This window comes from Coccomyxa subellipsoidea (assembly GCF_000258705.1).
Source record: "Coccomyxa subellipsoidea C-169, whole genome shotgun sequence".
Taxonomy (NCBI): domain Eukaryota; kingdom Viridiplantae; phylum Chlorophyta; class Trebouxiophyceae; family Coccomyxaceae; genus Coccomyxa; species Coccomyxa subellipsoidea.
The window spans coordinates 828,422-842,173 of NW_005178021.1; the positions used below are offsets into that span (position 1 = coordinate 828,422).

Consider the following 13,752-nt stretch of genomic DNA (forward strand, 5'->3'; position numbering starts at 1 on the left):
TATCGTCATGGTACCCACGCCTGCTGTGCAGGCACCATGACTAGGCCTGTTGCTCCCCCCATGCGCGCCCTGGCTGCACATGTGTCCCATGTGTCCCGCCGCATCACCGCAGCATCCCTTTCCCATCCCCCCAGGTTCCCCTGCCTAGCAAGCCCTCCTGTTCAGGCATCCACTTGGACAAGAGCGCACTGCTATTTTGGCGGTGACCACTCCTGCATGCAAACCACAAGCAGGAACTGATGCCTTCAGTGTCCTCGCAGGTGGTTCTGGGCGTGCGCTCAAAGCCCCCCTTGCAAGGGCTTTGTGGGCTGGGCAGATGGCCAGCCAAATATGTCTACCTTTGACCCTCCACCGCCAGGCCAAGTGAATGGCACACCCACTCCTGCCCGCGCAAGCCCTCCTGGAGGCCGACAGGTGCCTGACACAGTACTTTCAGCGCCACTTATGCATTCCTCTGCCGCTCAATGCGCTCGCGAACAGATCACGTTCTTGCAGGCAAGCTAGACGGAATCTTGTCTATTTTGGCAGGGTTGCGTTGATATACCTTGCGAGGTAGTGCCCAGGCTTGTCAAGATAGGTGAGTCTCTGTTGGTTGCACAAACACAGGTTGGTTCTCCCCAGCGGGCGGCGGCAGGGCGGCAGTATCCAACAGCAGCCCATGGCAGTGTGGGGAGTCGGCATCTGCCGGCGTCCATGGGAAGGGGCCAGTACACCGGCTCGCCACCTGGCATGGGCCCCCCATCCGCAGGGAGGGGCGCCATGCAGCAGTACACCTCCAGCCCCCAGACCCCCCAGTACACCAGGGGTTCCCAGCCCGCAGCCAGGACGCCCCAGGTTGGCCCTCTGCAAGCCCCTTGTGTCGCCTGGGTTGCCCTGTCTCAGACTCGCAACCTGTTCCGTGTCTGCGAAGCACTCTCCATGTGCATCACAGGTGAGTTTATTGCGTGTCGTAGCGTGAGTATATGCATCACAGGTAGGCGACAGTTGCCAATTTGGGATTGGCATCAACAGCCACATTGTTTCATGATAGCAGTGCACAATGGCTGATCTGTTCAATTGAATGCAGCTATAATCGATGCAGATGTTGAGAGGCTGGTGCCATGCAGGGTGGTGCAGCAGGACTGTGCTTCCAGCGATTGGACTCTCAGCACTTTGCGGTCAGCTTCCCGTTTGACAGGGACGTGATTGAAAATCTGAAGGACGTGTTCAATTTCCGAGACCGCGAGTGGCACCCAGAAAGCAGGACCTGGCGCTTCCACATGGACAAGTACCAGGACGTGCAGAGCTGGGCCCTGGAACACTACGCCGCAGATGAGATCACCCTTCTTGAGCAGGTGAGTCTTCTGATCAAGCTTTTTGTGTAGGTGATAATGCGTGAGATCTGCATGGGATGGCAGGACCGGGTGCCACAAACATTCCCCAGAGGGTGGTCTGAATCTTCCAAAATGGACATGTACTTGGTGTTGTGGGGAGATCGACTTTGTTCACTAATTGAAGGATGCAAGCGGCCTACATGTACTAAGCAGCCTGTGGGCGCATAAGATCAGGATGGCATTGGGCGCAAAATTTAACCACCTCTTCTGTGTGGTGCGCAGATTTCCCCGGACAGGGAGATTCCACAGCCGCATCTGGAGACAGACTACTTTGTGCAGTCGCACACCAGTCAGTACATCCCAAGAGAGACATGGGAGCGGCTCTATGAGTGCGCACTCATGACAATGCCACTAATCACTGTAGGCACTGTATCTTCACGAGCTTTCTTGCTCTTGGCATGAAGGTGCTGCATCCCATTTTCCTCTGACGCCGCATCTATTGTAGGACTCATCACTACAATTGTGACTGGCAGGTTCCAGAGGGAGGGCGTCAGGTTTGCATTGAAGCACGGCGGCCGAGCGCTCATTGCCGATGACATGGGCCTGGGAAAGACTGTGCAGGTGTGCTCATCTTTAAGATTCTAGATGTCACTCTTTTGGCTGCTATGTGTGCAAGACGACCATCCTGTTGCTGCCTGATACGATGTAGGAATAACAAATTACCCATCTGCCTCTCTATTTCTTCAAGCAAAATGCGTAATGTCACAAAGTTGACTGCTATCTATTCAAGACAACGTGATGCCGAGTACAATGTGGTGATAGCGACTTGCGGAAGAGAGCCGCTGACTGACGCTGCGGTCTCTGCGCAGGCCATCTGCGTGGCGGCGTGTTTCCATGCAGATTGGCCTCTGTTGGTGGTCTGCCCCTCCTCCATGATGCTGACCTGGCTAGAGCTGCTCAGCGACTGGCTCCCGCCCGACCTGCTGCCTGACCCTGCCAACCTGGTAGTCATCACCTCCAGCAAGGTGAGCCCTTTATTTTCTCTGCCTCCTTGGCCACATCCTAGTTGGTGATGGGTCTTACTTTGCGCCGACAGGGTAGTCCTTCTTGCATGAAATCCACCTCGTGCTTTGCCAGCTTGGCCAGACCCATTGTTTGATTGGGGTTGACCTGTCCCACTTTGCCACAATCAAGACCGCTTCTTGCACGAGCTGCAAGGTGCCTAATGAAGCATCCTGCAAGTCCTAGCTGCTTCGAGTGGCGCTGAGCTTGCGCACAGTCAAGCATGCGTAGAAGCCAACAATGGCGCACTAAGGAGGCCTGAAAAACAGTATGCTTGCATCCGAAGCACTCGCCGCTAAGGGCACCTGTAATTCACTGCTGCAGGACGTGGATAAGAAGCTCGACCTGGCGCATGGCCCGCCGACGACGCGCCACATCGTGATAGCATCATACGACTGCGCCCAGAAGCTGCGCGGCTACGAGCGCCACTTTGGCATGGTCATCTGCGACGAGAGCCATGCGCTCAAGAGCCCAGGGTCCAAGCGCACGCAGTTCTTTGAACACTTGACGGCCGCCGGCGGCCCCGTGCGGCGGCTGATCTTCCTCACCGGGACGCCGCTGCTCTCGCGCCCAATTGAGGCCTTCACCCAGGCGCGCGCTCTCCTCATGCTCTGAAGAGCAATGCTGCTGCTACCTGTCATGTGAAGAAGTTGCTCAACGCCCACACCCGAATGTAGGAGATTTGTGATATGAGAAGGGCTGGAATGGCTTTGGGAGAAGTTTTCAGTATGCGTTGTCTTCCATTTGTGTTGTCAGCTGAGCACTCTGGCTAGCATGTTCTGCTTTACCTACGGCGACTTGTATGCCAGGATGCTCGACTGCAGCATCAGATGGATGGCCGCTTGTCTGCGTGTGTAGTGTATCACATGCAATCTGTACTCCTGTTGGGATTTTTGGACCTCTCAAGACAGCACTTTGATGGGGATCTGCACGACTGCGCAGATTGACATGCTGCGGCCGGGGCTGATGGGCAGCTACGACGAGTTTGGCGAGCGCTACTGCGGCGCCAAGGTCCAGGTGGCGCCAGGGAAAATGGACTGGCGGTGCGCGCCATGGCCTCCACACTGAAGCCTTATGTTCCTCTTGACATTTGATACTCCCCCGAATTTGCATTTCCACAATCATGTCATCGAGAAGGAGGGGCTCAAAATTGGCAGTCCTGTGTTGTCTGATATGCAAGCTTCAAGTGCCATAACATTCCTTACAGTGTGCACTGTCCGCCCTTTGCGCATCAGACTGGCAGCACAGATGCACAAAGGTGGCCCATCTTGGGATTTCTTGGCACAGATGCATGCCTGCAAACATCAAAAGACCCTCTTGTTGTAAACTTTACCGTGGGTAAAAACCCATTGGGGGGGCATTTGTCTCAGGGGCGCCCAGAATCTGGAGGAGCTGAATGGGATCCTGCGCGAGCACGTGCTCATCCGGCGCCTGAAGAAGGACGTTCTGCACGAGCTGCCGCAGATGACCCGCTCCCGCCGCACCATCCCGCCCGACCCCGACCTGCTCCCGGTGATGCCTCTTCCTGTTCAGGCTACTCCAACCTTGCACTGACCTGCATACTTGGCAGGCATGGTGCTGCGTGAAGGCCGAGCAGACATGCAGTCGTCAGAAGGGCATCCTGACATATACCAGACACTAGCCCTTGCAGCAGTGCTTGCTTTTGTGCCATGGTCCCTGTATATTTAGAGTCGCTCAAACGGCATTATTCCCCAAGCTTGTGCGGCCTGTGATGAAAACACCCTTCTTCTCAAACTTTCGGCTGACTCTGTGATGAAAGCCGTGGTCATGCTAATCTGAGGCCCCATGCGCTCACTAATCTTCCGCCCCATGTACTCTTCACGATCCCTCCTTGCCTCCTATACACCGCACGTATGCTTCGGATATACCTGATCCTGCCTGCTGTGTGTGTTGGCCTGCAGATGATAGAGGCAGTGAAGAAGGAGATGGCGCAGCTGGATTTGATGGCCGGGCGGCTGAGCGAGCAGGAGTACGACAGCCAGAAGCGGGTGCTGCTGATGCAGTTGTACCGCGCCACCGGGCCCGCCAAGGTCAAGGCCGCCTGCGAGCTCATCGAAAGCGCGCTCAACCAAGGTACATTTGGTCCGAAACCGCGCACTCGGCATGCGTGCTGTCATCTTAAGGGGGTTTTGCCAACAATCTTTATGCTATCTTCGGCGCCCTCTGCATTTTGCTTGCCTTTCAAAGCAGTTTTGCTGCTGTTCTGCGACCCTCCAGATACCAGGTGTTCAAGGTTCTTTCTTCCATGGTGCCCAAGTGAACAGACCGCATGTGGTAAGATCTGCATGTGCTGTTATCTGTCAGGAATATCTCTTGCCTGAGAGAAACTTGGCGGTTCATGCAGAACGAGTGATTATCAGAAAGATGTGCTGTGCGGCGCGCAGGGCGCAAGCTGCTGGTGTTTGCGCACCACAAGGGGGTCCTGGATGCTCTGGAGGCCGCAGTGCTGCGCATGCGAATCGGCGAGGACGGCCGCTCCCACCAGGTGAGTCCATATTCATGAATCGCCTTCTGCAAATTTGTCCTGTCAAGACACCACCGGCATCATGATATCTGCAGTGGGCCACAATGGTCAATCTGTCGAGTTTCTTGAATTGGCCTGTGCTGGATCTACAGATGCAAATAGATCTGGCACAGCCCAGTTCCACGGATTCAGCATGTTGGGCGGATAGGGGGCCCATGCAAAGGCTAGTTTGTTGATTGCTGAGGGTCTGGGCTTTTGAGGAGCATCACTACTCTTCTTCAGTGCAGCTGTGCATGCACTGAAAGGGGTTACCATGTCCTCAGATACTCCACATCTCTGGAGGCCCACAAAGCTTGCCTTCTGGTGGTCAGCCCTTGTGGGCGGCAGGCTCTGCTGCATGCTGTTTGCTGAGCAATGTGTTTGACACGTGGCAGGTGGGCCACATGCGCATAGACGGCCGCAGCACTGCGCAGGCGCGCGGAGACGCCGTGAACGCGTTCCAAAACGACCCCCACTGCCGCGTCGCGCTGCTCAGCATCAGAGCTGCCGGGGTGAGTCCCTCCTCATGGATTGCCTACTGGACCCAGGTCTTGATTTGAGCACATGGCACAATCCTCGGGGTTGCGGCGGGGCCCTTCTGCATGCGCGTAGGCAAGGGGATCATATTCCATGTTGAATCGAGATCCTCCTGGGGCAAAAATGCGACCTTGTGCAATGTGGTGCCACAAGACTGTGCGCCTGGCGGAGAGTGACAACCCGGCTGCCTGGCGAGCTGGCTTCATGTGCTTGTGCGCAACTGTGGGTTATGTGGCTGTGGTTTTGACTACAGGCGGGGATAACCCTGCATGCGGCCAGCACCGTGCTGTTCGTGGAGCTCGCCTGGACACCATCAGAGCTCACGCAGGCCGAGGCACGCGCGCATCGCCTGGGCCAGGTAATTTTGTCTCTTCCACCCATAATCAGATTTGAGTGTGACGCCTCCCACGCCGGCTGAATCTGTCATCTTGGTATTAGACAGTAGATGAGGCGCTGGGCTCTTGAGCGCGCAAGAGTGGCGGGGCAGCACGGCAGAGGAGTAGTGCTCAGCAAGTGCTTCCTCCGGAGAGATCAATACCTCTGAACCTTGGCATCCAGATGAACCTAACTCTGTAGTGTGTCATCAAAGGCTTAGGAGGTGTGATGCCATAATTGATCTCTCAGCTATCTGGCTGTGCAGGAGAAGGAGGTGGATGTCCTTTACCTGCTGGCGCCCGGGTCGGTGGACGACATCATCTGGAGCATGGTCAACAGCAAGCTGCGCGTCGTGGGCAACGCCCTGGACGGCCACCTGGCTGGCACCGCCACAGGCACGCTCCTCCTCATTACCTACACCATTCTATGCTTTGCCTATCATGGGCATGCCCTTAGGAAGTTTCGCCTGGCTAGCATTGTCCAGTGTCATATTTGAAAGAGGTGTTGCTTCTGCGGCTCAGATTTTGCCCCCGAGCATGCGCAAAGAGGATTGCCATCGCTGGTGCACATATATAATTTCTCTCTTTGTAATGTTACCTGCAGACGGCCTGTGTGGCTGCATATTTGACCCCGCACCGATCAATCCCTGTGCAGGCCTGCGCATAACGGACGCGCGGCGTTTTGTCGGCTGGGCGGCCGGGGCCGAGGTGGCGGCTGCACCGTCGGATGACGAGGATGACGCCAAGGCAGGGCTGAGCCAGCCGAGCCAGCCGCAGCTGACGACGCCCCCTGCGCTGCGCGACACCCGCCCAGAGCCCAGCGGCTCCGGCACGCGCAGGTTTTGCCCTTGTCTTTTTTCGGATTTTTCATTGCCTGAGCCAAGGGCTGTTTTTGCATTGCTGCTGGCGCGCATCCAGAGCCCAATGTCTCTGGCACGCCCTTACCTTTCTTTTCTTCTGCGTTCACCTTGTAAGTATTCATGCTTGAACATTTCCGGCGCGGATCCTGAAGCCGATAAGGCTGGTGAAGCTTTGCCAGTGATTGATTCGTGCAGACAGAGGTTGTTCGGGAGGAATGCGTGGGTAATCCAATTTCAAGTTCAAAATTTAAAATGACAGGTCTGGCGCTCGCAGGCAACGGTCGGCGAGCCCCGGCGCAGACGGCGGCGGCCGCGCAGGGCCCAGGCGGCGCAGATTGGACTTTGGCCAGGGCAGCACCTCCCTCCAGGTCCTTCCTCAAATCATTGTTTTTATTGTTAATGCACGCTTTCTCTGCCAGAGGCAAGGTGCGTCTGCAGACAAGCTGCATGCAAAGGCTGCCACAATCCTAAACCTTGGTGGACTCGCCAGATCAATCCCCTCCGAACCCTCAAATTCGCCCACTTCAACTGAGCCTTCTGAACATTACAACATGTTGCTGCCTGCGCGTAAATAATCACAAGCTTGAGTCAGGTATTGTTGGGGCTGCGCAGGCTGACGGGCAGGAGCCGCTGCTGTCGCAAGCCTCAAACAGCATTGCGGGCAGCGTTGCGGGGGGCGGCACCATTGCCACTCAGCAGACCTCCAGAGGTGCACTGAACCTTGCCCAACCACTGTCATCTACTCCTCTGCAATTCATTTTATAATTGAGTTCTATGGGCGAGCTCATCTTCAGGCCGCCTTGTATCATATTGCATGATGCCACTGGGCTGTCAAAGTCTTTCTATGATCTTGGAAGACCTCTCTGAGCAAGAATGGGAGGCTTACCATTCCACTGCACAAGGCAAGTGGTCTCCTTAAAGAGCATGCCCGCATGTCATCATGGTGTGACCTGTGCTGTGCTGCCATGCGCGCAGACCCCTTCTTCAGCGACTCAGACAGCGTGTGGATCCCCTCGGCGCGCGTCGCGAGTTCCCAGGGAGTCGTGCCGGCCGCGGCAACGCAGAGGACACGCTCTCAGCCCAGCCAGCCAGGTCTGCCCTATGCCTGCAACCTCTCCAATCTCTGCACATTCCCATGCTTGTTGTCTGAGCCAAGTTGCCGTGCTCGATTAATCGTCGAACTGACGGAGCAACACCAGCATGGCTTGGCGCTTTGCTCTCATGGGGTCAATCGCAGCGGCATGGCAGTGGCCTGACAAGTATTTTGGTGGGCGCAACAGGTGTGGGGCCGAGCAGCCAGCGGAGCGGTGGCGGCGGCGGCGGCTTGGGAGTGTTTGCCGATGACCACGACGACGAACTCGATGCAGTGCTTGCATCGCCGGAGATGGACGCGCTCCTGTCTCAGCGCTTGTCGCAGCAGCAGCCGTCGCAGCCGGCGCGGTCCGGCCAGGACACCAGAACACCCGGCGCCGGCCGCCGCCGCGGCGGCTGTGTGGAGGCTGCCGAGCAGCCGCCGACTCAGCCGTACGCCTCGGTGCAGCCCCAGTACTCTCCGTACGGGCAGCCGCCGCAGCGGAACGGTCCCCCCGCTTCTGCGGCGGTGGCCACGGGTGGCGACGGGGGAACCATGAGGCAGCGGGGGCAGGCCAGCGCGTGGGATTATCCTACGCAGCCAGCAGCGGAGATCGTGGACTTATGCGGCGAGGACTGCATTGAGATCGAGTGAGCTGGATGCGCATGTGTACGATCATTATAAGTGTCAAGTCTCAGACAGGCTGTGGTGTGGGTCTCGATTTGCGAGGCTTGGGCAGACCGTCACTGCAAGTCAAGATGATAAGCGGAATTCAATTTTTATACAGGTTGAAGTTGGCATTACTTTCCAACTTTGTTGTCTGTTGAGATGCAGAGAGAGGGGCGTTGCCGTTGTGTCAGGTTGTTGAATTGTGGTTGATGCTCAGGATTGATACTCTGTGTTTTTGCTAGAGTGCATGTTCGCGTCAATGGTTGTGCAAGCAACAGTTGCAATGACTATTTGCTCTGTAGGATAGGTCAAAGAAATAGTCGGGTTCTCAGATGCACAGCAATGCAGATTGTATGATAATCGGTGCATTATGTTGCTAAATTCAGTAGTACCCATTTTGAAAACTGCCTGCTAGTAGCCAGTAGCAGGCTGCTACTGTATTCAGCAAAGCATGCTTACGGCACAGTCAAGCCAACTTTATTTTGCCCGGTAAATCTATTGCAGAATTGGGTGTGTGCCACTGAGTAGGCATAGGTGCAAAGTTTGTGCACTGCAAACCGAGAGAACCTGTCCATCATTTTCTCTACCGTTGTAAAGATTATTTGCGCAGTCCGATCTGAATCCATGTCTTGTCAAATAGCTGCGCACAATCTCCCACCGCCTTGCGCCCTATCTGTGCTGGCTGGCCCCCTTCCGCGGCAGGCCTGTCGCAACAACACGACTTCCAATTCAAGGATGCAGCATTGTTGCATGCGCGGATGACCCTCACAAGCAGTTGTGCCTTCTAGTTCTTTTTGTTAGCCTACGCACTTACTGTGCAGACATCCCACAGGCCAGCAGCTCGGGTATGAGCTTAGAAACATTGCCGGCCGAGCAGGTGAAGCTGCAATGGTGTGCACTCTAGTTGCGACTGCCAGTGGCGTGTCGTCCAGACGTCCATGCCAGAATCTGCATGCATCAAGCATCATGCGCGTATGGGTCCGGATGCCCAAGGTTGACAGGGGAGCCTGACTGCTTCTCAACCAATCTTCCCTATTGGGAGTCCCCATATTATGGCCTGATCACAACGGTAGGGCCCTGTCAAGACCGCCCGCACCTGCACCCCTGCCGCTTGCAGGCCGCCCCGGCGCCGCCCATCGCGGCGGCGTCGGCGGCAAGTCTGGATGAGGTGAGCCAGGGGCTGTTAGCGACGTCGTGCTCCCACGCCTGCCTCTTGGCGCGCACCAGATCGCAGCGCCCCTCGGCCGCCGGCATGCGCAGCTCATTCTCCTTGTGCCCCGTCCACAGCAGCTTCTGCACCTGCGGGTGCTGCGCGCTGGGCGCCCCTACAATCAAAGTGCTGTCAAATCTTAGCGATGCTGCACCAAGATGTGAGGGATCATCACATGTGACATCAGATGTGAGGGATCCTACGCCCAGGATGCTAGCAGTTGTGGGAGATCCCACACCCTGCATGCTGTCATGTGTGACCTGTCAGTCCAGCAAGCAAGCAGAAATACCAGCCACAAGCAAGCTAGCACAAGCACAGCGCTGGTCACCTTGGAGGTGACAGAGGACGTGTAAGTAAAAACGAACTTATGTGAGGGTAAATTCTGATATCTAATCTGTATTGCAAAGGACAATGACTGTCACACTGCATGCCGGTCTCATGGACGGTCCTCTTTCAAGTCCGCAGCCCTAGCATAGCCAGAGGGAATTTCTCTATCGGTGTTTTTGCTTTTCCTGCCAGGGGCGAGGTGCGCATGCAGACAAGCTGCAGGTGGATGCTGCCACATAACCTACCGCTTGTTGAACCTGCCGGATCCAAGCATGACCAGATCAATTGTGGGCACGGTGCTTGTTATGTGTACAGCCCCCCGCCAGGTGCGACCAGTAAATTTAGCCACACGCTGCTCAGCTTGAGGAGCAAAGTGTTAAGGAGCCAGGGTGCGTCCTCTCACCATAGGCGAGTTGATTGAGGGTGGTGTAGGCGGGTGGGACGCTCTGGTTTGGCTCAGCATGCCGGAGGATGGTGTCTCGCCCTGAGCAGGCGTGCGTTCTGTCCCAGTCCTTGCGCTCGTACTGCAGCGTCTGCCACTCCTTGCCCTGCGTTCCGACTCGCAATGTTCTTGGCTCATTCTAGGATGCAAACATTAAAGTCCTACTAGCTGTAACGGGTTGTCAAAGGGTCTCTGTATGTTCCACCCGTCACAGTTGCACATGCCGACCATGTGCACGGCCGACATGGGGGAGGACAGCTGCACTCTCACCTGTCTGCTGTAGGTTGATTGAGAAACAGACTCCCCTTCGAATCGAGCCGGAGCGTTTGCTGCTGGCTGCCGCTCTTCCTCCCAGTTCCCGTTTAGGACGCCTTTGCTGCGCAATGGACAGGTTGACTACTTCACGAGACCGCTATACACAGATCTGAACTGCTTCTTTCCACATAGATACCTTACAATTTCTTCTACAGCTTTTCAATACTCCCACACGTCGAGACGGGATTTCTCAGGGAGGTCGGCGAGAGGTGTTGACCACTCTGCACTATTCGAAGGCCTCTTTCAATCAATCTTGGAACCAGCGTTTGGGCTTCAGATAACCTGTATGAATTTATGTGAGGATTATAGGAGCTTTTATCGTGACGCCTCATCTTTGACGTCATGCGAGGGTTCCTTCTTGAAATATAGTTGTTCGATTTTGCAACTGCAAATTCAGGACAAACTGGCACTTCTCTTGCAGCCACTGCTCCAGATGCCACGATACAAGCTTGTCGCAAATTCCCTCCTGATCGACACTGCAGCGTATGATGAGCAATGCACGGCTGTGAGGGTGACTGAGATCAGAGTTCTGCGCTGAGCGTCTACTTGGAAGGGATTACTATCCGGCCTAAACAGGCAACAGTTGTGACGCTGCCGGCTACACACTGATCGAAGCATCCTCGCGAAGTCTGTGTTGCGGGGAGAGCGATGCAGGGATTCCAGCAGGCCGTGAGCCAGAACCCGGCCAGGCTGGGTTCTGGCGACGCTGCGAAGGCCCTCTATGTCGGGAACTTGCATCCCTTCGTTACAGATGCTATGCTGCAGGTGCGCGCAAGTAGTCATTCTTTGCGCAAAGCAACTTTGCACCCCATCTTTGCTCAGTTGCATTGTTGTTGATCGCCAATTTGGGATCTTGTGGGCTGTGTTCTGGGCAGCACTGAGAGCATCTATTTGACTGCAACAGGAAATCTTCTCAACCCTGGGCCAGGTCGGCGAAATCAAGATCATCAAGGACAAGCTGACAGGCCTGAGCGCGGGATATGGTTTCGTGCAATTCCTAGATCATCGGGCCGCTGACATGGCCCTGCAGTCTTTGAACGGGAGGGTGCTCCACGGGCAGGTGCGCCGAGTTCCCCGCCAACCCCTAACTTGTGGCGAGCCTCAAAGAGTAATTCTCAAGTGTAAAAAGGTCTTTGCAACCGTTCTTGGCCTACTGTCAGCGTCCCATGTGCATCCTTGGTTTGAACACAAGGTGTCCTTCACGTGGGCCACTTGAGTGATTGTTCAAGATGGTGACCCGTCGCGTCCATCTTTGGGCCTGGATGACCCACAGCAGTCCTTGGGCATGGAATGGGAATGGTCGAAAAGTGGTCTCGTAGGCGTCGTACACAGACGCCACCTATTGCAACGTAATCGCCTGAGCTTATGGATTGTTTGGGGAGTTTAGTTCCCTAAACATGCTGCAGGCATGGCAGTGTTTGCCCATGAATTTCCTAAACAAGGCATCCCCAGGCCTCCCTGTGGCTGCAGGAGCTCCGAGTAAACTGGGCTTTCCAGAAGGATCAGCGGGAAGACTCAGCTTCCCAGTTCCAGATCTTCGTGGGGGACCTGGCTAGCGACATCAACGATAAGCTGCTGTGTGAGGCCTTTCAGAGCTGCGGCTGCGCAGATGCCCGCGTGATGTGGGACCACAATACAGGGCGCTCAAAGGGCTATGGTTTCGTGTCGTTCAAGTGAGCATCTGCGGCTCACACATTTCTTGTTGCATGGCTCGCAGCCTGACAGAGTTATCAACTTACTCCCACTGTCGCTTTTAGATCACAACCTATCCATCAACATGCTTCACACACATGCTCGCACATGCCCACAGCATGCCTGATCTGCGGCAGGCTGGCATCCAACTACCCTTGCAGCGGCTGTGGAGAATGTCAGAATGCGCATGCGCACAGCTGTTGGAGCGCTTGACTGAGAGAATTTGTGCTTGTGTGACTTCAGGACACGAGCCGACGCAGAGCAGGCGCTGTCACAGATGAGCGGCACGATGCTGGGGTCGAGGAGGATACGATGCGGCTGGGCGCAGCACAAGCAGGAGAACTCGCAGGCCAGCTTCGCCGCTGTCGACCGGGTGTGTGCCCAGCCCCTCCTGTTTCTCTGGCCCTGTCCTCCTGACCAAATTCCCATTTGTTCGGTGAAGATGTAGAAAGACTTGTGGAGGGCGCTCAGTTGAGTGAAGCCCATTGGTGGTGCCACAGCAAATCTAAGAAGCCGATAGCACTGCTGTGCCCAGTGCTCCAGCGGCATTTTTGAAAGTATGCAGATATGGGAAGAAAGCTGATGTAGCTCTGGTGCAGAGAAGTGAATAATCAGTCCTTGAGCCACTCTTTCACGCGCACAGGCGGACCCCGAGAACGCGAACGTGTACGTGGGCAACCTGGCGCCGGACGTGTCAGACGCGGAGCTGCAGACGGCGGTCAGCCAGTTTGGGGCGGTGCTGGACGTCAAGATCTACCGAAAGGGCGGCTACGCGTTCGCGCAGTTTGCCAGCCACGCGGACGCCGTGCGCGCGATCGTGGGGCTGTCGGGGCAGAATCTGGGCGGCAAGGCGCTCAAGTGCAGCTGGGGCCGGCACCAGGCGCGCAAGGGCGGCCCCGGCGGCGCGCAGCTGCCGGTGGACCCGGCCTCCTTCGACTACCTGGCGCTGCAGCAGCAGCAGCTGCAGCAGCAGCTCGCCATGCAGCAGCTCGGCTACGCCCCCGCCGGCTACGCTGCGCAGGTGTGCCCTCTCCCCATGCACCACCCTCATGCAAAACTGGCTGTCTGAACTGCAGCTGGCAGCGTGCGATTGCGCCAGCAGTGTTGAAGGTGTGCGATGGCATTTCAAGATCAATCAGCAGCAGAGCCAGGATTGAAGGCTCCTCAGTGCTGCCCCTCTCCATGCTTCCCAGATGCATGCTCATGACGAGAGACTTTGATACTAGTGATCAGTTACCTCTCTTGCTCTTTATGTTCTCCCTGCTTGTTGGGAAGACAGTGTTGCAGTTGTTAATCGCACACGCAGTCTCTGGGTGTCAGCAAGAGTATTACTCCTTGCCTTTTGTATTTCTCTG

General features: G+C 56.1%; 3 protein-coding genes across 3 annotated transcripts; 2 read left to right on the forward strand and 1 right to left on the reverse strand.

The window, feature by feature from the left end:
* Window positions 1-693: 693 nt before the first annotated feature.
* Window positions 694-9,019, forward strand: COCSUDRAFT_49196 (hypothetical protein; the record flags this gene model as incomplete). Its single annotated transcript, XM_005643255.1, has 18 exons — window positions 694-931; window positions 1,120-1,334; window positions 1,596-1,702; window positions 1,847-1,934; window positions 2,183-2,338; window positions 2,700-2,900; window positions 3,318-3,418; window positions 3,746-3,887; window positions 4,298-4,469; window positions 4,781-4,881; window positions 5,295-5,411; window positions 5,690-5,794; window positions 6,077-6,296; window positions 6,466-6,649; window positions 6,945-7,038; window positions 7,283-7,379; window positions 7,646-7,762; window positions 7,951-9,019. 18 exons carry the CDS (start codon window positions 694-696, stop codon window positions 8,394-8,396), a joined length of 2,901 nt encoding a protein of 966 aa, XP_005643312.1. The 3' UTR covers window positions 8,397-9,019.
* On the reverse strand, window positions 9,010-10,636 carry COCSUDRAFT_60072 (hypothetical protein; the record flags this gene model as incomplete). The annotated part of the gene is made up of 4 exons (XM_005643256.1): window positions 9,010-9,115; window positions 9,508-9,736; window positions 10,352-10,496; window positions 10,619-10,636. The coding sequence occupies 4 exons, from the start codon at window positions 10,634-10,636 to the stop codon at window positions 9,010-9,012; spliced, it is 498 nt and encodes a 165-aa protein (XP_005643313.1).
* A 717-nt stretch (window positions 10,637-11,353) lies between these two features.
* Window positions 11,354-13,466, forward strand: COCSUDRAFT_20324 (RNA-binding domain-containing protein; the record flags this gene model as incomplete). The annotated part of the gene is made up of 5 exons (XM_005643257.1): window positions 11,354-11,470; window positions 11,610-11,765; window positions 12,176-12,378; window positions 12,641-12,774; window positions 13,021-13,466. 5 exons carry the CDS (start codon window positions 11,354-11,356, stop codon window positions 13,464-13,466), a joined length of 1,056 nt encoding a protein of 351 aa, XP_005643314.1.
* Between the last annotated feature and the right edge of the window lie 286 nt (window positions 13,467-13,752).